At 37.1% G+C, this 22625-nt stretch overlaps 1 protein-coding gene across 1 annotated transcript in view; it reads right to left on the bottom strand.

The window, feature by feature from the left end:
* Positions 1 to 22264, bottom strand: part of LOC111863353 (centromere/kinetochore protein zw10 homolog) — a gene marked incomplete at its 5' end in the record, with an annotated part of 36630 nt that extends 14366 nt beyond the window's left edge. The window contains 5 exon segments of the mRNA XM_023849602.2: positions 3220 to 3338; positions 4099 to 4247; positions 8020 to 8839; positions 15722 to 15924; positions 22230 to 22264. Of these exon segments, the coding sequence (XP_023705370.1) occupies positions 3220 to 3338; positions 4099 to 4247; positions 8020 to 8839; positions 15722 to 15924; positions 22230 to 22263 (1325 nt within the window).
* Between the last annotated feature and the right edge of the window lie 361 nt (positions 22265 to 22625).

Genomic DNA, 22625 nt, shown 5'->3' with positions numbered 1-22625 from the left:
GCTGTTTACTTAACCGACTATAAAGGAAAATGCTTTGCCTTCTTCAAGCTGTGTGTATCAGCCAGTAGCTAGTGGGGAGAATGGATCAAGGACAAATTCTCCTCCGATGACCTAGCTGACCTGCCTTGTGAGACGCGTAGTAATGGATTAACTGTCATTCAGACAGCAACAGTGATGGGGGACAACAAAGAATTGTGGCCACAGACAGTAAAAGTGACAGTAGCTCCGACGATAACGCGGGTAATAACATTGCGGGGACAGCAAAAAATCTAAACCCTGATTCAAAATTGAAATACAAAGCATTTCTGATGAATGTGGCAAAGGCCTGGGCTACAGTCCAGATGGTGGCGGCAGAACCAGGGTCGCACAAAGACTCAGTATGACCAGGCCCATCAACTCCCACCCCACGAAGGCCTCATGTGGACCCCCCAGGGCGACTCTTGAGTGATATGCGGAAAAATACCCTCGTGAAAATTGTGAAGAGTGAACATTCAAGGGGAAGAATACTTCTAGGCAATGCCGTGTTTGCACAGTTCACAAAAAAGGAGTATGTCTACATTTGCAAGTTCTGTGTAATGTCACTTCACAAAGGGGAAAGTTTCCAGAAATATCACACCCTCAAGCACTTCTAGGAGCATTGGTAAGGTGTTCTCCAAAAATTTTAGTCAAAAAAATTAATTAGGAGATTTTATATTAATTTTTAAAGTGAACAGTGCACAAGTTAGGGTAGTATGTTTAAAAATGCCGGTCCCCAGGGTGATTTAATATTTAAATCACCGGTCCACGAAGTGTTAAAATATGATGAAATTGAACTTTATTTAAGGACCAGTGGTAACCTTAGGTATACCAGTGATTGACATGATTGTACTATAATTAAAAACAATGATCAATATATACAAAACTATAACCTCACCTGTTCTTTTATATGGGTGTGCAACTTGTTCTTCAACCTAAATAAGGCATTACCAATTGCCTTAAAATGGAAAGATAAGGATAGGGATAGTTATCCAAGTGTAAATAAACAGATGCTGGGTGTCCAGGAAGTTAAGGTGAGTGCTTGTGAAAACAAGGTTCTGTTACAAACATAAGGAAATAGTGAATCTGGTGACCATATAAATATTCATGAGATCAGTACGTAGAGACAGTCATGTGCAGACAGTTCAGGAACTTCAGGAGAGCATTTGTGTAAATAAGGAAGATATAAATAGTGAAATGGAAGACCAAAAAATAACTGAAATGGACAAACTGAAACAAGAAAAGACTAGTATACTATCTAAGAGAACTAGATGTCAACCATTAAAAAGAAAAGTATTTTTTATGGTAAATCCCTTGCAAGAAACTGTCTTTTCTGAATGTAGAAGAAGATCTGATAAAATACAATATTTAAGTATTCTACATCATAATGTTCAAAGTTCGAGAAATAAATTATTGGAATTAAATGCACTACTCAGGTCATGGTTATCAAAGCCAGATATTTTATGCTTTTCTGAACACTGGCTACAAAAGGATCAAATTTTACATATAAATATCGAACATTATAAAGTGGTAGGTAAAAAGCTAAGCATGGGGGTTCATGTATATTTGCTTCTAATGTAATAAATGTTAGGGAGGTACTCTTTTTACAGAATTTACGAAGCGATAAAGAACTTGAAATGTCAGCTGCTGAAATAGTTGATCTCCTGAAAGAATACTGGATGAAATAATGTGGTAATGAAAAGGGGGACTTTTTTGGTGATATGTGGCAACTAGACTATTAACCTATTACATGAAAATATTCATCAAAAAGCTTTATTAAGTCTATTGTTGTTGAAGAATTTATTAAATACAGTTGCATGTCCAATGAGAGTTACAACAAACTCAAGCTCTCTAACTGATGTAATGATCAATAAGATATTTTATCATACCACAACAAAACAAAGAAACATTAGCAGGAGCTCCATAATTTGTACTCTTCATCAATTAATATTAGGATGATACATAGGTAAGTCAATAAGTAAGTTATATATGGATATAGAACTTAAACAAATAAGAGTACTGATTTGAAAAATGCTTTTATTTCTCAACATAATCTCCCTGTACATTGAGGCACTTCTCCCATCGTTTAACAAGCCCCTGAAAACCAGCAGCATAAAATTCTTTGGGCTGCTGTCGGAACCAGGCAGTGACTGGGATCATGAAGGCATACTGCTCACCGCAAGGAGCCTCAAGGACAAACTGTAAATCCCGACTCCTACTGTAACATCCTCAGGAAACTTCGTTAAGGCCATTCGACAGAATCAACCAGGACTCCTCACCAAAGGCATGTTGCTCTTGCATGACAACGCGCGTCCCCATACTGCCAACAAGACAAATCAGACGCTGCGAAATTTCAAGTCGGAAGTCCTCGAGCATCCTCCATATAGCTCCGACCTTGCTCCAAGCGACTTCCATTTGTTCGGCCCTTTTAAACATCACGTTTCAGCTGAACATTTTCCCGACAATGAAGCTGCAGAAAGGGAAGTCACCGCCTGGTTCCGACAGCAGCCCAAAAAATTTTATGCTGCTGATTTTCAGGGGTTTGTGAAACGATGGGACAATTGCCTCAATGTACAGGGAGATTATTTTGAGAAATAAAAGCATTTTTCAAATCAGGACTCTTATTTGTTTAAGTTCTATATCCATTTGTAACTTACTGATTGACTTACCCTCGTAGAATCAAAGAGGATGAATGATGTGAGAAAAGTATATAACACATATGTAGAAGATGAGATATGACAAACACATTCAAAGTTTAAGTAACAAAATTTTCATGGAAGAGACCACTCATGAGGCCTAGGAGTAGATAGGAGGATAGTATTAAAGTGGATCTTAAGGAAGCAAGGTGTGAAGGTGTGAAATGGATTCAACTTGCTCAGGATAAGGTACAGAGATGGTTTCTCACAAACATAACATTGAATGGCAGTGATTATGAAGAGTTAGGTACAGAGATGGTTTCTCACAAACATAACATTGAATGGCAGTGATTATGAAGAGTTATATCATCAGGGATATAACACCATATATGCATTATATATCCCTGAAGACAAAACTCTTTGAGTTTCAGCTTATCATGAATGATTCTAATCAATCTGCTTAGTTAGTTAGTTAATTATTAAGAAAGCATTTATCATGCTCCATTAATGTGTAACATACAAACTTCATGAGAAGGCAAGAGTAACAGGAAGAGTCACTTTTACTTACCTAATTTGGCATTTTGGAAACTGAAATGTATTGTCACTTAATTTTATTTCTGGCTTTAAGGTGTCAAAATGTTTAATGTCCTCCATTGTTTCCTCTATTTCTAGGTGTCTTGAGGGACTCTATCAAGAGAAAATGAAACAATGACAAACATCAATCCATGCCAAGTATGAACATTGCATTACTTAGTGGTAGCCTGAAAAAACATTTTTTTCAAATTCCTTGCTATTTAGGAACAGGCTCAGGTGCATGTTTATGGAATTGTACTGTCTGACCAAGTTCTAAAGTGGATGGTGGCAAAGAGTGTGAGAATGGCAGTACAGACAACCCACACTGCTGGTAGGTAAAGCAGGGGATGCCATCATCCATCTTCAGTACTGTCAGATACAACATTCAAACTGAAGTGGGAAATATTTTTCTCTGCAAGAAATCAACTGAACTGAATAAATCTTTTTATACATGTACTTAGTTATGCTGCACACATAGCTTGTATGAACTTCATTCATATCTGCAAAAACCATTCATTTTTACTATTAAAAGAAGTCATTTTTGCACAAAGTAGTATTAATACATACACAGTGGAGGAATGCCACTGATATATTCAGATGGAATCTGTCTCTAAACCTTGAATTTGGGTCTCTGTTTTAGTAACAGCAAACCTGCAGTTAGAAGAACCCAAAAATTCTTGCAAGATATTCCAGTTTTATATACATGTTCATGTGTTAATTTTATTATACTATGACTTATTTTTGAAGACTAAATGCACTAAAATGTTTTAATCCTAAAGTACATTTCATCAGCATGTTGTTTTATTTCCTTTCCTTGTAGTTTTGTTAATTTAACAAAGTCCATTAAGATAACATCAATCATTATCTCACTTACAATAGGGCCAACTTCCATCATATCATGTAAATTCTTCTTCATGATATCTCTTGCTCTTCCTAGTAATTTCCGGCAAATTTTATTGGCAAACATAACATCCACATTCCGTGCATATTCAAGTATTGACTGGTTACTAGTGCCCAAAAACCCTAAATGCAGAAATGTCTGGATTAACAACACAAATCACATGTATAACAGAAAAAATAAACCATTTGCAAGTAATTTTTCTTTCTGGGTGGCACTTGTTCTATTAACACATTGCGGACCGGTGGTTTAAACATTTAAATCACTCTGGGGACCGGCGTTTTTAAACCTACTACCCTAACTTGTGCACTGTTCACTTTAAAAATTAATATAAAATCTCCTAATTAATTTTATGAACTGAGATTTTTGGAGAACACTTACCAGAGCTCCTAGAAGTGCTTGCGGGTGTGATATCTCTGGAAACATTCCCCTTTGTGAAGAGGCATTACGCAGAAGTTGCACATATAGGCAGTTCTACTCTTCTTCTTGTGCTCTGCGCGCACACGGCACTGCCTAGAAGGGTGTTTCTTCTTGCAATATTCACTCTTCACAGTTTTCACGAGAATATGTTTCCGCATATCACCCGAGAGTTGGCCAGCGGGGTCTACTTGAGGCCTCTGGCGGGTGCGAACAGATGGCCCCGGCTGCACTACATCTGTGTCTGACGCAGGTACTGCCGCCACCGTGACGTCAGTAGCCCAAGCTTTTGCCAGTTTCAACAGAAATGCTTTGTATTTCAAAGTAGAATTTCTGTTCACCTTTTTGAAAACCATAAATGAATTGAAAATTGCACAGTTTATAAGCCACAGTGCAACTTTCTTCGTCCATTTTACTATTTTCCTAGGAAGGGAATAATAGGCCAAGAACTGGTTGGCCCTATCAACTCTTTTCATGAACATGTTATACTCGGAAATACAAAGAGGCTTATTTACTTGCCCGTGTCATCTTTGAACATCGACCATGCTCGAATTGTGAATAGTGGAAACCATATTCACAACGTGAGTATCCCTCCAGGACTGAAGAAGAATGTCCCCCTTCCGTCAAAGAAACTATCTCCAAAAAACAGTGACGCAACTTCAGACATGTCCGTTGGGTCCGATGGCATCTGCTTCACCCCCGGATCACCAGTAAACTTTCCCAAAGTGGGGGTTTTGTCCACTTTATCCCATGTAGCTGTCCCGACACTCGCACTTTCAACGGAGCTCTCACTTTCACTTGACACATTTTGGGCAGCCCTGTGGCCCCCGTCACTGTCACTGTCACTGATAATGGAATCGCTATCAGAAGATGAAGCAGTTGGCAAATCTGGTAGCTCATTGGAGAACATATCTAATATTTCCTGTCCTCCGAGAGATCGCAACTGCTTTCGTCTCTGAGCCATGTTGAACTGGTAGCTGCGTGGTTCATACATGCAAGCTTGGATTAGAACAAAGCCAATTTTGTTTAGGTTGTGACAGGAAATGATCTGGTCGAGTTACTAGATAAGGCAGCAATTGTTCCTGAGGTCATTTACGCAGTAGTTATGATTCAACAAAGCCACACAGCGATATATAGCGTTTTGCAACATAATGTGACCGTAGAGGGCCAAATGGCCCGCCCGGTCCGCAACGCTTGGAAACGTAGAGGGCCATATGGCCCGTCCAGTCCGCAATGTGTTAATTGGATCGAACAGAATAGGCTTTTGCCTGAGGATGGAGGCTGAGTTAAGTCTCCAAAACATAATTAAGATTAAGACGATAATGTCCTGAAAATTGATCATTGTACTATCACCTTGGTTTTTACACATATAAAACAAGGTAACTTGGCTATTTAGTGCAGCGCAGAACATATAGACAGTAAGAAAATAGCTGTATTTCATCATACATCATTTTTGGCACAACCTGTTATATATTTACAACTTTTATGGAAGCTTTGAACTGTGTGGTATAGTTCAAATCACTTGGAGTGAAAAAAAAAATGGCTTTTCAATGCACGTCTTGCAGTAATATATTGTCTCTTTCTGCAATTTATTTTCTTACATATGACACAGGTGACAGATCCCCTTTCCTTTTCAGCCATTCATCATGCAGGTTACTGAATGGTCTGTCTTGCTCAGCCTTCTGCATTATTTCATGCACTAAGAACTTAACAAGACCTTGCCTAAACTTCTTATAGGTTTAATGCAGCTTCTAACTGTATTGTTACTGGGCAAAGACATACAGTAAACATGAATTACTAAACTCACTTTCAGAAGCCAGAATATTTTCCTGTACCACTTATCTCTCTCATATTACAAACTGGCATACAGCAAGAGTGGTCACTGCATTCAATCCCTCTCACATGTTTAATCTAACACCACACCTGGATTATTTGGATACTCAAAGGAAACTTTTGTCATCTCAGTTATTATTCCCAAACGAAAAGTAGTGAGCATCATGACTGTACATCTGTCCCTCCAAGTTTTTCACTGGCTACGATTGAATGCACTCTGACCCAGTTTTACATAATATAGAATTTCATTCACATTTTTCAACTGACTTCATCCCTCAGCAGGTGCAAAATTAGGTTCAAAACCATAAGTGAAAATTCATCCCTCTGGAACATGTCTAAAAAAGAATGGAATTTTATTCACCCATGCGTGGGAGAAATAATCAGTAGTATTAGGCATGGCATATAGGACTCATGTTTATAATGACACCACATACTGCTTTGATACTATCTAAGGTTGGAGGATACCAGCCTGTGATTCTAGTTATTTTTATGTGGGACATGTTTTGCATTTTCCTTTTATCTCTACTCAGCACAGTTTCCCGCAGGATAAGGTCCAACATATCCAAGTCAAAGAAAAGATAAAAAAGTATTCAACATGCTTATTTCCTGATCACAACTTGATGGTGCAACTGACTATGATCAATATTTTGCACTGGTATAGTTCTACTTGGTCCAGGGTCCAAATGAGAACCTCATGCCAGTTTCTACATAAGAGAGTTGATACTGTTTCACTGACACTTCTACTGCTGTTGATCACAGTCACTTGAACTAAAGCCTGGCATTACAAGTATCTAAAATATATAATATTTCTTCACCACTAGGAATTTCCTGCCAGCCATGTTGTGTAAATACATAAACTGAATAAAAACTACTAAACATATCTACAAATATCACTTTATGCAAACAATTAATAGGGGTTTCTCCATATACAAAATCTAAATCGTGTCTTATATTTCACTCTGCTACCATAAAGGCTAAGAGCCAGGATAGCGCAGTCGGTATATGACTGGCTATAGGTGGGATGACCAAGGGGTCGGAGTTCCGAGTCCAGTGGGGTAAAGAATTTTCACTGCTCCATGTCATCCAGACCAGCTCTGGGGCCCACCCAGTCTCCTATCCAATGGGTACTGGGGGATCTTTCCCCAGAGGCAAAGCGGCTGGTGTGTGAAGCTGACCACTCACCTCTAACTAGTGCAGAGGTCAAGAAAAAGTGGATCTATATCTCCACTCCCTCAGTGCTTAATTTGTTAAGAACAGGGCCAACTTTACCATTTACCTTACCCTAAAGGCTTCTCCTGAACGTTAACATCATCTGCCACAACTTCAGTGAGTTCTTAGGGCTCAGACAGAAATATATTTGGATATATGTGATTTCCGTATATGGGGCATTGATTAGCTTCAAATATAGCTAGTTTCAGCTTGGGAAGGGTGAAGAGTTATATACTATTCTCTAATAAAGAGAATGAGAGGCAACTGCGAAGGTCCACCTGCAACCTGAAAACATGACATAACTTTCCAACTGCTTGACATCACTACTGGAACAACAAAGTTCATGCATGGCTATGTAAACAGGAGAAATGTCAAGGTTGACCAGTTCTCACTTGCCTCACCTTCTCTCTGATGGGGGACAGTATGTTGTCCTTTTACCTATCTCCACCAGATGATCTTGAAAATCTTCAGTTGCCTTCGCAATAACTTTGTATGCTTCTAGATCATTACTGTGACTTGGAATTGTGTCAGATAAGCAGTTTTTTATGAAAAACTCACAGAATTCTTCAGAAATTATTTCTCCCAATCTGTTCATGAGTGTCACATCCTCTTCTATGGCAAAATTCAAATGAGAATACAGGAAGTCAAACACGTCTATGATAATGGAAAAGATTACAGTATAATGTGGTTTTGGAGAGGCAGCATATGATTCTATTTCAATAATGGTGAGGTTAGTTTCTTCGTGGATCTCAACAGTACTCTTCATCGTAATGACTGGCTCCAACAGGTATTTAAGCACTTTGTTTCCAAATTTCCTCAAATAAAAGTCTAGATGTTCAAAGTAATTCAAAGCTTGCATCATTTGCTCCATTTGCATTATGTTTCCTGTAGCCACCTTAAGAATTACTTTTTTCACATTCTTCTCCGGTCCTGCTTCCTCCCATTTCAAGGATGACTTCCAAATATCCTTCATGTCATAGACAAAATGCTCCTCAAGCAATGTCTTCTTAGAGATCAATGTCTCATATATCTCAAGTTGAAGTTCAGCACCAGAACACTGTTCCAAGAGTGAACCAAGGCTCCTCAACTTCATGGCTGCATCTAAGTAACAACCCTTCTCTTGAGCCTGCTTGGCTGCTTTCATGGCAGTATCTATATCCACCAACTGATGAACAAGTTGCATGGTCAGAGCTGCTTCCTGGAGTGATGTGGACAGTCTCTCCAATTCACCTGTTGAGTTCTGGAGGTCCCGTTTTGTCTGTGGAATAAACAGTCACCTCCAATATCTATTTTAATTAATAGTGAAGAGTTCTATCTTCTGGGATATAATGCCATGCAGTCCAATGAAAGTCAACTGACCTCTGGAGGAACATGTGGCCTCCATTTTCAAGTTGAAGAATATGCCAAGCAAGAAACCAGCATGAAGCAGGTAGAGCAATCTGCCTGCTGCAAGCTCAGGTTTGTACAGAAGACAGGAGAGAACAGCAAGACAACTCGTCGGTTCTTTGACCCTGAAGATGGAGGCAACATCTTCCTCTGAAATGCTGGATAACTTCGAACAAACTACACTGTGTTATATCCCAGATGACAGAACACTTCGTAACCACCACTGTGAAAACTTCAAATTCTACACTTTAATATTATTATTGAACCTACACCTGAGGCTTCCAAGTGATGTTTTCCAATGAGACCTATCATTCAAAATTTAGTATGTGCTGTCTTGTACCATTTAGGTCAAAACCATCTCAGCATTTTGTTTTCAGACACCCTCAGTCTCTGCATGAAAGATGAACTTCACCCCCCCCCCCCAAAAAAGAAGTTATTTCAATCCTTACACTTTTACAAATGATGATGATGATTATGATCTAACTGGCAGCATGCGTTTTCTGAACCTAATTACCTCTGATGCCATTTCAAAGCATTATATTACTGCCTGGCACATACACTATAGCATCTTTACAAACATCCTCACACAAAAGAGAAAAAGTCAAAACATCAGCAGTGCAATATACACCATGGAAGGATACAAATTTATTTGTCTCTAGTTACAAAACTTTGGAGGTTATTGAGACGATAATATTGTGGCATATTTGCCCAAAGCAGGAATTGTGGAGCCAGGTGAAACAGCCACTGCTAGGCAACCGCTGTGTAAGCATGCAACAACACCAGAGCCATTGCTAAGCAACGTGCACATGCAACAGTGGAGGAACTCCTGAATGCAGTTTTTTCTATGTGGTCCATGGAGGCGGGGTCAAGTACCTCCACCACAGTCCTGCGAGTCGTAGGAGGCGACAAAAAGGGAACCCTGTGCCTGGGGGTATAACTGGGCCACTCTGTTCCTGGGGGATATAAATATGAGAACCAGAGCCTCCAGATTGTGGGGAGTCTTGAATCTGAGACAGTAAAAAGTGGTTATGAGTCCTGTTGGTCTCAGATCTCAGAATGACTGCACTGGTGAGGATAATCTTCTTGTCAGAGAGGAGGTTATGTAAGGACTATAACTGCAAGTGTTCAGTTGCATAAGTCATAAGTCTCGAGGGGCTTGTCACCAAAACGAACTGATGGGCCATAAACTGCCAGTCATAAAGTGAATCTGATTGTGTGAGTCAGTTCGGCAGTTGGAAGCCAGTTAGTTTGGCTTGGAAGTCAGTCAAGAATTAATAGCTGAAGCTGGAGGTTGGCAGTCATAAGTCAGTCCAGCTTGGGAGCTAGCAGATAGCTAATACCGGCTGTATGAGTATGAGGTTGGCATGAGATGGCTGCCAACCTGGAAGGACATGCGCCTGGAGGCAGAGGAACTCCCACTACTGGAAGCTGCTACCAAGCAATGTGACTGAGAACACTAGTCTGTGTGCGATAGTGATCTGTAAAAGTGTTCAGTAAATCCAGTTATCAATAGAAAACCCATCCATTGACATTCAAACATGTGACAATGTGAAGCAGAACCGTAAAAAGCAGTTACTTGTGTGAAGGGTTCCATCTTCTGGAATATCACATCATGTTCGCTACCTGCTTGGCTTATTCTTTGACCCTGAAGATGGAAGTGACATGTTCCTCTAATACTTAATTTGACTTTTACCAGAGTACACAACATTATCCCACAAGACAGACCTCTTCATAGTAACCACTGAGAGAACCTCAAATCCAACATAGCTAGTTGGCCAATCTGCAACTGTTTCAGACTGCATCTTCTTTTTACTGTTCATGTCATGGAGCTTTCATATCACAAGGTGTGGCCCATACTGTATTCACTTATAAGTAAAAAGTAAAAGTAAAGCTATCCCTGTAATAGGCCGTATAGGCCCATAGGGTTGTGAGACGTTGAGGGTCCCACATTATCTAGACAATCGGCTCAAAGATGGCGGTAAGGTTGTCAGCCTTATGCACCAGCCGCACTTTACTCGCCAGGAAAATTATTTAATTAATTCCTGGTACTCATTTCTGTTAGAGGCTGAGTCGACCCCAGGGCCATAGTGCAGCTGGAAGGATTAGGTCAATTGAAAAAATCCAATGACCTCATTGGGACTTGAACCCGTGACATTTCTGGCTTGTAGCATAGTGCCTCTACCAACTACGCTACCGTATTCACTTATAGCTCATATTATTTCCTACAACAAAGCAGTGATAACAGCTCTTGTGATCTAAGAGTTACATGAAGAGAATACCACTGTATTGAGATCAGATACAACCTAACAGACATAAGTTTACAACGGCACACTGTAGTATGAGAGAAACAGGTGACTTCATGCCACTAAAGCACTGGCTGCATCAGACACAATGTGCAGAATGAAGAGGATATGCTAGATGTTGTACATGCTAATCATTCATCTAGCTGCAAATGAAACATGCCTCTCTGAATGAAGTGTGGCATACACTGCATGAGGAACAGTTGTACTTCTTTCATGTACAATTTGTTCGAGGGCTACAGACAGGGAATAATAATCTGTGCCTCCAGTTTCGTCAATGGCTTCTATATAAAACTGAAGAACCTTAGTTTTTGTGCTGTGTACTGTGGACTGATTACGCAATATTCACAATGAAGTATATGATTTCCACATCCAACACAAACAGGTGATGGAGAATTCTCACGCTACTAGACACTCTTCATTTCAACAAAGATTACATACAATGTCTGGACTTAAATCATTGACGATTACCTGACTGAACCATATGTGACAGTGAATCATCACTGCAGAATCCAGTATGCTGTTTTCCCTGAAAGAACATTACCCCTTTTGTTGAAGAAACTACCACTTAATGTTGATAAGGGGATGTGGTTTGAGCACAGTGGCACCCCTCGCCACTTTTCATACCATGTACATTGAACAAACAGATGTTTCCAATGGGGATCCAACTGTCTGCCCTCCACGTTCTCATGATCACAACTCCATTTTTTCTTACAGGGTTGTATCAAAAAAAAATTATGCCACAGACGTACAAGACTGAAAAAACCTGAAAAATCATATCCTGGTAGCTGTGACAAATATTAGGGGCCAATCTAGGCAACGGGTTAATGTGAGAGAATCCATCCAACATAGCTGTGAAGCATACATCTGAAATGGAGGAAGTAATTCTGAACTGTCTTGTGAAGAAATACACAGAACTGCATACAAATCCTCCCTACACGATCATACACTGCAGTTATACATAATGTAAAATTGAAACTGAAAAGCAACGATAAGTTTAGAATATTTTTTGTTATTCACAGCAATTAAAAGTGATAAATAAAGATATTATATAAATAATCTAGGCATGCATGAATGGAAAGTCATCAATTTATACACTCTGCTCCAAATTATATCCCCACCAACCTCCTAAAATTTACCAATAGGATTTTGAATCATCCTCTATAAATGGCTTGTTGTACATATTTTCCCACCTTCCCCTTTGTGCCTTTGCACACGAATTTTACTGTCAGTGAAAGAATGAAGCCAATGCAATATGTTACTGTGTAATGGATATTATCCCTTGGTCTACATCTGAGATGCAGTTGACAGGCCATTCCATGTCAACTTGACAGTTTAGTTCCTTGGTGCAATGTTTACTTAATGAAACTGTTTCAAATGCAGATTTTCTGTTGCATAAAATAACAGATAATTATCTTAAGGTGACTGAAACAGGATTTTCTGACCATAAACACAGATACTACAAATACAGATGCAGTATAACAATAAAAAGGGGCAAGTTAGACTAAAGGAAGAATTCAGATTAGCTAGATCTTACAGAGAAGAAAATGTACAATACCTAAACTATCTACTAGAAAAAGAGACTTTGGAGCTTGTCTTTGAGCACAATTCAGCAAACGAGGCATACAATGAATTTTTAGGTACTTTACAGTATTATGACGATATAGCTATGCCTAAAAAAACGGGTAAAAACTAAACAGCAGGAAACTAAATGGGTCACCTCAGGAATAAGGGTATCGGGGTATAGACTCAGGTTTCTTAATAGTCTAATGAAAGAAGGAAATATGCCAGAAGAATTTAAAAAATACTATTGTCATTACAAAAAAATATACAACAAAGTTATCAGTGAAGTAAAAAAATGAACTAATAACATGCGAATAAGAGCATCAGGGAATAAATCAAAAGCCATGTGAGACCTTGTTAAGGAGGAACTATGTAAACAGAAAAAAAGCAACGAAGAATATTGAAATAAGAGAGAATGAAGTAAATATAGAGGATCCAAAAGCTACTGCCAATGTCTTTAATGAATACTATACCAGTGTTGCCCAAAAGATATTGAGTGGCAATCCATTATCCAAAAACCAATGAAGTTAATGTCAATACAGTAAAATATAATAGTATCAGCACGTTCTTAACCCCAGCTACTGAAGAGAAAGTGGCAGGCATAATTAAAGGATTGAGTAATAAAAAATCAAGGGGAATAGATGATATTCCAGAGTATATTATTAAAAAATGTTATCCTAAAATAACAACTGCTTTGACACATATAATAAATCTGTCACTCTCAAATGGGCATTTTCCTGATCAACTAAAAATTGCAAAAGTGAATGAAACCTTTGTATAAGAAAGGACGTGACACAGAAGTTGGGAATTATACACCAGTTTCACTAATTTCTGTTTTTTAAAAAATAATAGAAAAATCATACATAAAAGACTTTTATCTTTTTTTAATAATCATAGCATAATTAACAATAAACAGCATGGTTTCTGTAAAGGGAAGTCAACAAATACTGCAACTGCAGAGTTTACATAAAGGATCTACAAATCAGTGGATGAGAGGGAAATAAGTATAGGGATATTTCTGGATCTGTCAAAGGCATTTGACTTAGCTGATCACGATATATTGCTAAGGAAGGTGACAAGAATGGGAATAAGATGGCTTGCACTAAAATGGTTTCAATCATATCTAGAAAACAGGGAACAAAAAGTGGAAATTACATACAGATGTAAAGAAACTAATGAAATCACTATCTATCTGTCGCAAAAGAGACCCATGGGACATGGAGTCCCACAAAGTTCTGTTCTCAGACCAGTTTTGTTTTTGCTACGTATCAATGACCTAGAAGCCGGCATTGAACATGGAAGACCAACGTTTTTTGCTGATGATACTAGTATTCTTATAACAGGAAATAGTGCTAATGATGTCCAAAGGAAAATAAATAAAACAATAAATGCACTCACAGAGTGGTTTGAAAGGAACAGATTAATTATTAATAAAAAAAAAAAAACAACAGCAATATCCTTTCATCAACCTCAAAAAGTACAAGTTGAATGCCCATCAATAAAGCTCTATGATACAGTCATCAATTATACAGACCATACAAAATTCTTGGGAGTTTGGTTGGATAAGAATCTAAGGTGGACTGCACATACTCAACAACCAGCAAATAAATTATGTAAAATATATTTTGCCTTATGAGTAGTCAAAAGAGTATCAGGGTTAGAGACTGTTCGCACCTTATATTATGCTTATCTTCAATCCTTGTTATTATATGGATTGATATTTTGGGGCAATTCAGGAAATGCAAAATTGATCTTTAGGTTGCAGAAGAGAGCTGTTAGAGCTATGATACAAATCCTGAAGACCATTAGTTGTAAACAATATTTTAAATCTTTACATATATTACCTTTACCATGTCTGTATATATATGAAATTCTGGTTTACATAAAAACCAATCTGAATGTTTTCATAACCAATTCAGGAATACACTCGCACAATACATAGTGCCATGTAATATGAGTCTATTCAAAAACAATTTCAATAATACTGGACTTGGTATGCTAAATCAGTTGCCACAATATATTAAAGAGATACCAGTAAAAGTTTAAAAAGACTTTGAAAACATTCCTACTTGATCACTGTTTCTATAGTACAGACGAGTTTCTCTTGTTTGGGGCCAAATCCTACCTCTAATCACTTGTAAACATGTATTTCAAGAATAATTAACTTGTAGATTTTAATATTAGTACTGTTATAGGAATGCCTACTGCCCTACTCTGTATTTTTTCTTACAGGAACGAGATCGAGGATACCAGGGTATTTTGTGCCAGGATAGAAGGATCGGGTCTTGAGGCGTACAGTGGTGTCATGTGTTAAACAATGATATTAATTCTATTATTAGAATCATCATTGTATTATCTTAGTATATTATTATTATTCTTATCTTTATTGTAAAGTATTTGACTTGTCCTATATCATATCCATGGATATGAAGTAAATAAATATATGAGTGGAGTGGATGGGGAAGGAAGAAGTCATGAACCATATCAAGGAAGAACTCAGAAATACCTCATTCAAGACAGCTATTTCTCTGGCTGGGATTCTAAACATATACATCCCAAATAGAGTGAAATACCAATTTAATGTTTTCTCTTCATTTAACGTTCAGCTTCAATAACCCCAGGTTACAACCTCAATGTTAAATTCCTCCTTTAAGATTTCCCTCTTTAGTGTTAAAATTCACTGTTCCCCAAAGATATCTTAAGTGTTGGTTTTTATAAACACTTATGTTGTCACTGTGGCAACCATACTGATGAATGCCAGGATAATACTATAAAAAAATTTATGACCATTTCCCCCACATCACCCTAAATACATGCCATCCAAACATAAACACTGAAGCTGATATAGCATAATTAAAAATCATACATATTTAAGTGAATTGTCTACAAACCTGAGTTTCAACCCTTATCAAGAGCTGACTCATCTCATTGGACAGTGCCCTCACTCTGCTATCCAATTCAACTGTCTCTTGATGTAATACATTAAATTTAACATATGACTCTTCCATTACACTTATTACATCACACTTTAATGAAGCTACCTTTTGAGTGATCTCAGATATTTTACCATCCAAGTCCATTATTTCCACCTGACCTGTGACAAAATAAGGTCATCTAAGAACACAATGATTTGAGTTTGCTTTCAGGGCTGAAGTTAATCATGTCCTTGAAAGAAATATTATGAAATATGCAAACACTATGCCGATTCTCCTGCCACAATGTTAGCTTTACTGTGGGACACACACAAACATTATTTTCACTCACTCCCCTTCCTTTGAATTTGTCTGAATGCAACAATGAACAATTTCTGATAAAACCTTATTTTAACTTATATGCATGCAACATACTGCATCCCACCAAGCCAAATCAAACTTTATTCCCACATCAAACTACCATGAACTGAGAAGCATGACCAGCAAAGTACACAAAGTAGAATGGTCTAACGCAATTCCACAAGCACAGCAAAATTTTGATATGGTCTGGATTGTCTTGGTTGTATTATTTTAATTTAGTATGAGCACATTTCATGTGTAGTTAATTTAGATTTTGTTAGTTGGTACTACATCTTTCCAGGAAGGAACAACATGCAATCAGAAAAATCTTGGCATGTAATATAACAGACATTCCAAATCATAATTTTTGTGGGTTATTTATTGACACTTTCAGTACAGAAACTACATAGTGTGGGATGGAAGACAAAGCAGACTGAAAAGACTTAGTGCATGCTGTAGTGAATTGTGGAGTGTGGGAATTTGTGATAGTGTTACAGTTACTTGTAGTTACAATCAGTAAGTGTTCAATAAATCCAATTACCAATCCAAAGCCCATCTACAGTCACACATACATGTGACAACTGTGTCAGAAGTGGGATTGGATTGATCAGATTGTTGGTTTGGAGACCACAGTAGGAAAGTATATCGCCACTCTATGAAGAAAGTTGTCCCTGTGCTTAACTTATTAAGTATATGGGGGAGTGGATGTATAGATCCACATTTTCTTCACCTCAGCACTAGCTGGAGGTGAGCAGTCAGCTTCATGCCCCAGCCACTTTACCCCCAGGGAAAGAGTCCATGTGAGGGTATCATCAATGATTAAACCTAAAAATTTTGTTCCTGATGCCTTGATTAATTTAATTTGATCATCTACAATTTTGGAAGTAATGTTATAATAATTCATGGAACGAAATTCAACATACTAAGATTTGTTAAAATTCAAAGTGAGCAAATTAGCATTAAACCATGCATCAATGTCTTTAAGAGTTTGATTAAGATCAGTTTCAAAATCTAGCTTGTTTGTGATAGTTACTATAATACTCATGTCATCTGCAAAAAGTATNATACGTTCCTCCGAAACGTCGGTTAACACCACATATACACGGTGCCAAATCCCAGAAGACTGCTTTCTTCACAGTCACCGCCGTGAAAGCCTCAAATCTTACATATTATATTATTGTTTTTGTTGATTATTGATGGTAAGTCATTAATATAAAGTATGAAAAAAAGTGGGCCAAGGATTGATCCTTGAGGAACACCACACTTAATTACTTCCCATTCAGAAGAGCTTCTGCAGTCAAATCTGTTACCTATTACAACTTCTTGATATCTATCCGTTAGATAAGATTCTATGAGTGTTTTAAATTTTCCTTCTATTCCATAAAATATTAACTTGTCCAATAATATTTTGTGATTGACATAGTCAACCGCTTTTTGAAGATCACAAAATACACCTCCTACCATTAACTTATTATTCATAGCGTGTAGGATGCTATCAATGAAAAGGCCGCCTGCTCAGTTGAAGAATGAGACCTGAAACCATATTTGTTCTTGGGCCAATATATTATTTGTCTCGATATGCTTAATGAGTCTTGCATACGTAAGTTTCTCGATTATCTTAGAAAAGGAAGTTAGCAGTGATATAGGTCTATAGTTAGCAACGTTTTGAGTTTCCGCTTTTTTAAATAGTGGTCTGATTATAGTAAATTTCAATCTATCAGGGAAAACACCAGTACTAGGAATTGCATTACAAATGTAAGTCAATGGGGAAATTATAAATGGAAGGCTTACTTTTATAATCGTATTAGAAATTTCATCGTATCCACTCGAGTTCTTCGTCTTTAATGATTTAACAATTCTTGTGATTTCCTGAGTGGAAATATATTGCCATTTCATCTTGGGGAAAGGTCCACTAAATGAGTTTACTAAGTAATCTATTGGAGCAGGTAGTTCTTGATTTGAATATATATTCTTGTTTGGAATGACTGAATCTGTTCTAGATAGAAAGAACTTATTAAAGACATTTGCACTTTTGTTCTGATTCTTTATTGATTTGTTATCTACCATTATAGAGTGAATACAATTATCCTTTTTTGTTTTCCCTTTTTCCTCATTTATAATTTCCCATGTGCTTTTCATTTTATTATTGGATTTGGAAATAATTCTATTGTAATTCTATTCTTGGCGGCAATAATCACTTTTGATAATACTTTACAATATAATTTATAGTATATTTTAAGATTCAAATCTTCACAATGCCTGCTTAGCAATAAGAGGACTCTCTTTCTTTTGCATGAAATCCTAATCCCCTTGTGTAATCCATTTGTTGTTATAAACATTATGCTTGACTTCTTTTTTTGGAAAGCAGGTATAAAAACATCTTAGATACGTATTATGAAAATAGTATTAACATTATTACTTAATAACTTAATAACTTTTGAAAATCTTCAATATTATTCTTGTTGATATTTCTTATAAAAGTAGGGCCAGAAACACCATTTGGCATGGTAACATTCCTGAAAGTAACAAGCTGCACATTGTGATCAGATAGCCCATTAATACATGGCCTAATGCTATAGCTATGTCTGTTATCAATACATATATTATCTATTAGCGACGCTGACATATTAGTAATTCTTGTAGGAAACTTAACAGTATCCTCGAGGTTATAAGTACTTAACAAGGCCTCTAATTTAGATTTCTGCTGTTATTTTCCAAGTAGTTGATATTAAAATCCCCACATATTATGAATTCTAAGTTAAATTTGTTGAGAGTTGAGAATAAAATCCAGTGTTTAAAACGTAGAGTCAAAATTACCTACTGGGGATTATACACGGAACAATTATCCTTACTTTACTGAGTTCTAATTTAATAGCTGCAATTTCAATATCCTTTTCTTAAGAAATTTTTTGCAAATTAAGAACAGTGAAATTATAATCCTCGTAAACGAATATACAGACACCACCTTTTTTGTTTCTTCCTACAATAACTGGCACCAAATTTGTAATTAGGTATATGAGTACCATCCATTTCATAAGCGTTTAAATGATGCTCCAATAAACAAATTATGCTAGGTTCATCATTTACCAAAGAAAGCATTGATTCATTTATTTTACATTTCATACCATTCATATTTTGATGAAATATCTTGAAGGAGACGTTTAAGTCATCACTCTTCTTAATCTTATTCCTTGAAGATTCTGGTCTATTTGAATAAAGATCTACCATAAAAAATTATTTCTTGAGATGGTGGATTTGTTTTGTCTACTTGAAGTTCTACATACATGGGCTCTATCTACTTCTTTGCCATACATTTCCTGTTCTATGTTATGTGATAAGTTTTTTTCATTTCTAATTATACCAGTATGATCATTGTTCAGCATTAAGGAATCCTTATCAAGGACAGGTTCAAGATTTTTAACAATTTTATTATGAATATCAGATTTATCTTCCTTCCACTGCATTTGTATAGGAGCGGGTGTTTTCTTTTTTAGGCACTGTTTCACTAATCTGGATAATTGTAAAGAAACCAGCTTTTTTGCCTTTATTGTTTAAATGTTGACCATGTCTAGTAAAGGGCTCCCTTTGAACTTCCACATTTAAAAGCTTAATGTTTCCACGTAGCTTAATTATTTTAATTGTCTATTAAATTTATTCACTTCCTTGTTAACAGAGGTCTACATAAGATCATGCCTAGGTAATGAGTTTATCAATATCATATTCACCTCATCGTTAGTGGACATGAAGCAAGATAAATTTCTTAGAGCATCTTTAGAATTGTTTCTGCTGATATCGTTTGCTCCTGCCCACAAAATCACATCTTGCTGTTTCAGTGCAGATACTTCCTTTTCAGCCATCTTAATGATCACGCTGGATAAGGCTCCTGGTTTAATAAAACCACAGACTTCATAGCTGTGATCAAGATTATGTTTAAGATCTAATGCACATTTTTTGGCATGACTATCGCCAATTAACAACACTTTGTAGTCACCTGTCTTAACAGTTCTTGCTAATTGATTAATACCTTTTACATGAGAACAACTATTTAAAAACTTAATTTTGTCATCCTTGGATAATACACCCATGGCGTCTTCTTTGAGGTTAGCAAGAACCTCAAATCTATTTTGTGAAGCGGGAGCTAACTGAATCAGATTGCTGTTCAGATCGTAGTTTTTGTTGTAGTTTTTGGAGTTTGATTGTGTCCATCCTCCAAATTTACTTTCTCTTATATCTTCCATAGGCTGCCTGTTGTTTAAATATTATTTCCCCTTCACAGCCATATTTTCTGCATCAACCATAACCTCAGATTTTGTGTCACCTGCTCCCAGTTCATTATATAGTAATTTGTTTACTAATTGCAACGATCTTATCTCTATAAGGGCTTCTTGATGATTCACTTCACTACCAACGCACTTAGAACATTGGGAGATCTTATAAACCTCTTGCTTACACTTATTTATTACATCTTGAGAACATCGTGCTAGAACAATATCTTCCATTTGTTTGACCTTTTTGTGAAGTAACTCCATTATTCTTTTGGCAGATTTTAATTCCATTTGAGTCATTTTTAATCAGTAAGTGTTCAATAAATCCAGTTACTGATACAAACCCCATCTATAGGCACTCAATACACGTGACAATACCATTATACAAACTCCACTTCTGCAAACAGTCCTTATCATACTGCAGAAGTTTACAGCCCTCAGTGTTCTTAACATTAAGATATGTCTTCAGATTATCCACAAACAGTGGAACCACAAATATCATTAGCAAAAATATTTAAAAAGGGTTCTACAGTGGGCCCTTGTGCAAAATTACACTTCCCAGTATAAGAAGATGTGTATAAAGATACGAATTGAGGCTTCTTTTGGTTAAGTAGCTATGAAACTAACTCATGAAACCAGAAGAAAGTCCAGAATTATAAGAAAGAAATGATGAGATATAATGTCAAAGGCATTATGTGAAGTAAACAGATTGTTTGTCCTTGAGTGTTACTGAGTGTAGGACAGTGTGTTAACACAGGTAACAAGATTAGATGAAACAGAACTACATTTTGAAACCTCTGTGCTTAATAATTAAGCATCATGCCATGAAGATGTATTGGAGAGTAGAGGTACAGCACTGCCACTCTTAACCTTGGCACAAGATGGAGGTGTGTGGTCAGCTTCATGCTGAGACCACAATAACCCTGGGGAAAAAAGTTCCCAGTACCCACTGGACAGAAGGCTCAGTGGGCCCTACAGCTGGTCCAGACACTGTGAAGAGAAAAATCTCCTGCCCCTGCTGCAAATTAAACCCTGGCCACCCAGCTTATAGCCCATCACTACCATCTGAGCTATCCCAGCACCAGGCCTATGTATAAAAATTATATATGTCATATGACATTCGTTTTGTCACTGATATTCAGAGTTAAAAAAACACTTTAGGGTATATAATCAAGAGCGTTAATGTATTTCAGAAGTGACATAATTATGAGAACAGATGGTGAACTGTGTAATACAACTGTGTAAGTTTGGATAGTGGACATATAAAACAATGTAAATACTATGGTGAACACATTTTTTAATTCAAACTGTAACCACTGGTGGAAAGTGTCTACTTAGAAGTTTGTGCTTTTGTTATGAAATTATGAAAAATTTCATTCAGCACTCAGGTAACATAGAAACCCTGAACCATGTAAATAAAGATGCAGTGAAGTGAAAAAATATATGTGGTGATTACATAGATGATGATGAAAGTAATAATTCTTCACATTCCATTTTCTGCTCATCTTACAATTTTTATGTGGTACATCTACCACATACAGATTGTAATATGGAACCATAATAATGTTATGGAACCTACACACAAAACTAGGATTACACTGGTACAGGATAAGGTGTAAGAAAGTTCTCCACAGTAGCAAATAACGAAATGGCGAGCCATTAGAAAGAATAAGGGCATTCAACCTTACATCAACAGTCAATGCAAATCTACCATACAAACTGAACACCAAAAAAAAAAGTTTCCAGTCTGACAAAATGTATTCAATGCAATAGCTGTCGGCCCGTTTACACACGCTTTTGCCAAACGACGGGCACTTCCAAGAAGCATTTAAGTGAGTTGCCACTAATCTGAATATCCTTACCTGCTGTGGCCAGCACTGTTTCAAGGAAACTCATGATTTTTCTTCTTCTTTTTGGGAAGTGCTGAATTATAGAAGCAACTAAATGAAAATGTTCTTCACTTCATACACACCTACAAAACATTAGCTGTCGCCACACATTACACACCTATGGACATAGATAACATGGACTTAAATTTCTACCTCAAAGTGCTCCATTCTTTGTACAACATATCAACACTCGCCCGTTGAGCCACTCACTACTTTCAGTGCTTTCCAGGGCAGGGGGTGGCAACTCAATGCTATTGGCGGGCAACACAGCCAGCGTGACGTCATGAAGCATCACTGCTGCCGCGGTGGCTAGCTGCAATTCTGTCCACAAAAAAAAAAAAAAAACCACAGCCAGTTCCCTCGGGCGGT

Source organism: Cryptotermes secundus, unplaced genomic scaffold, assembly GCF_002891405.2.
Source record: "Cryptotermes secundus unplaced genomic scaffold, Csec_1.0 scaffold509, whole genome shotgun sequence".
Taxonomy (NCBI): Eukaryota; Metazoa; Arthropoda; class Insecta; order Blattodea; family Kalotermitidae; genus Cryptotermes; species Cryptotermes secundus.
The sequence above is the reverse complement of the archived record's forward strand: the minus strand, read 5'-3'. Positions and strand labels throughout refer to the sequence as shown.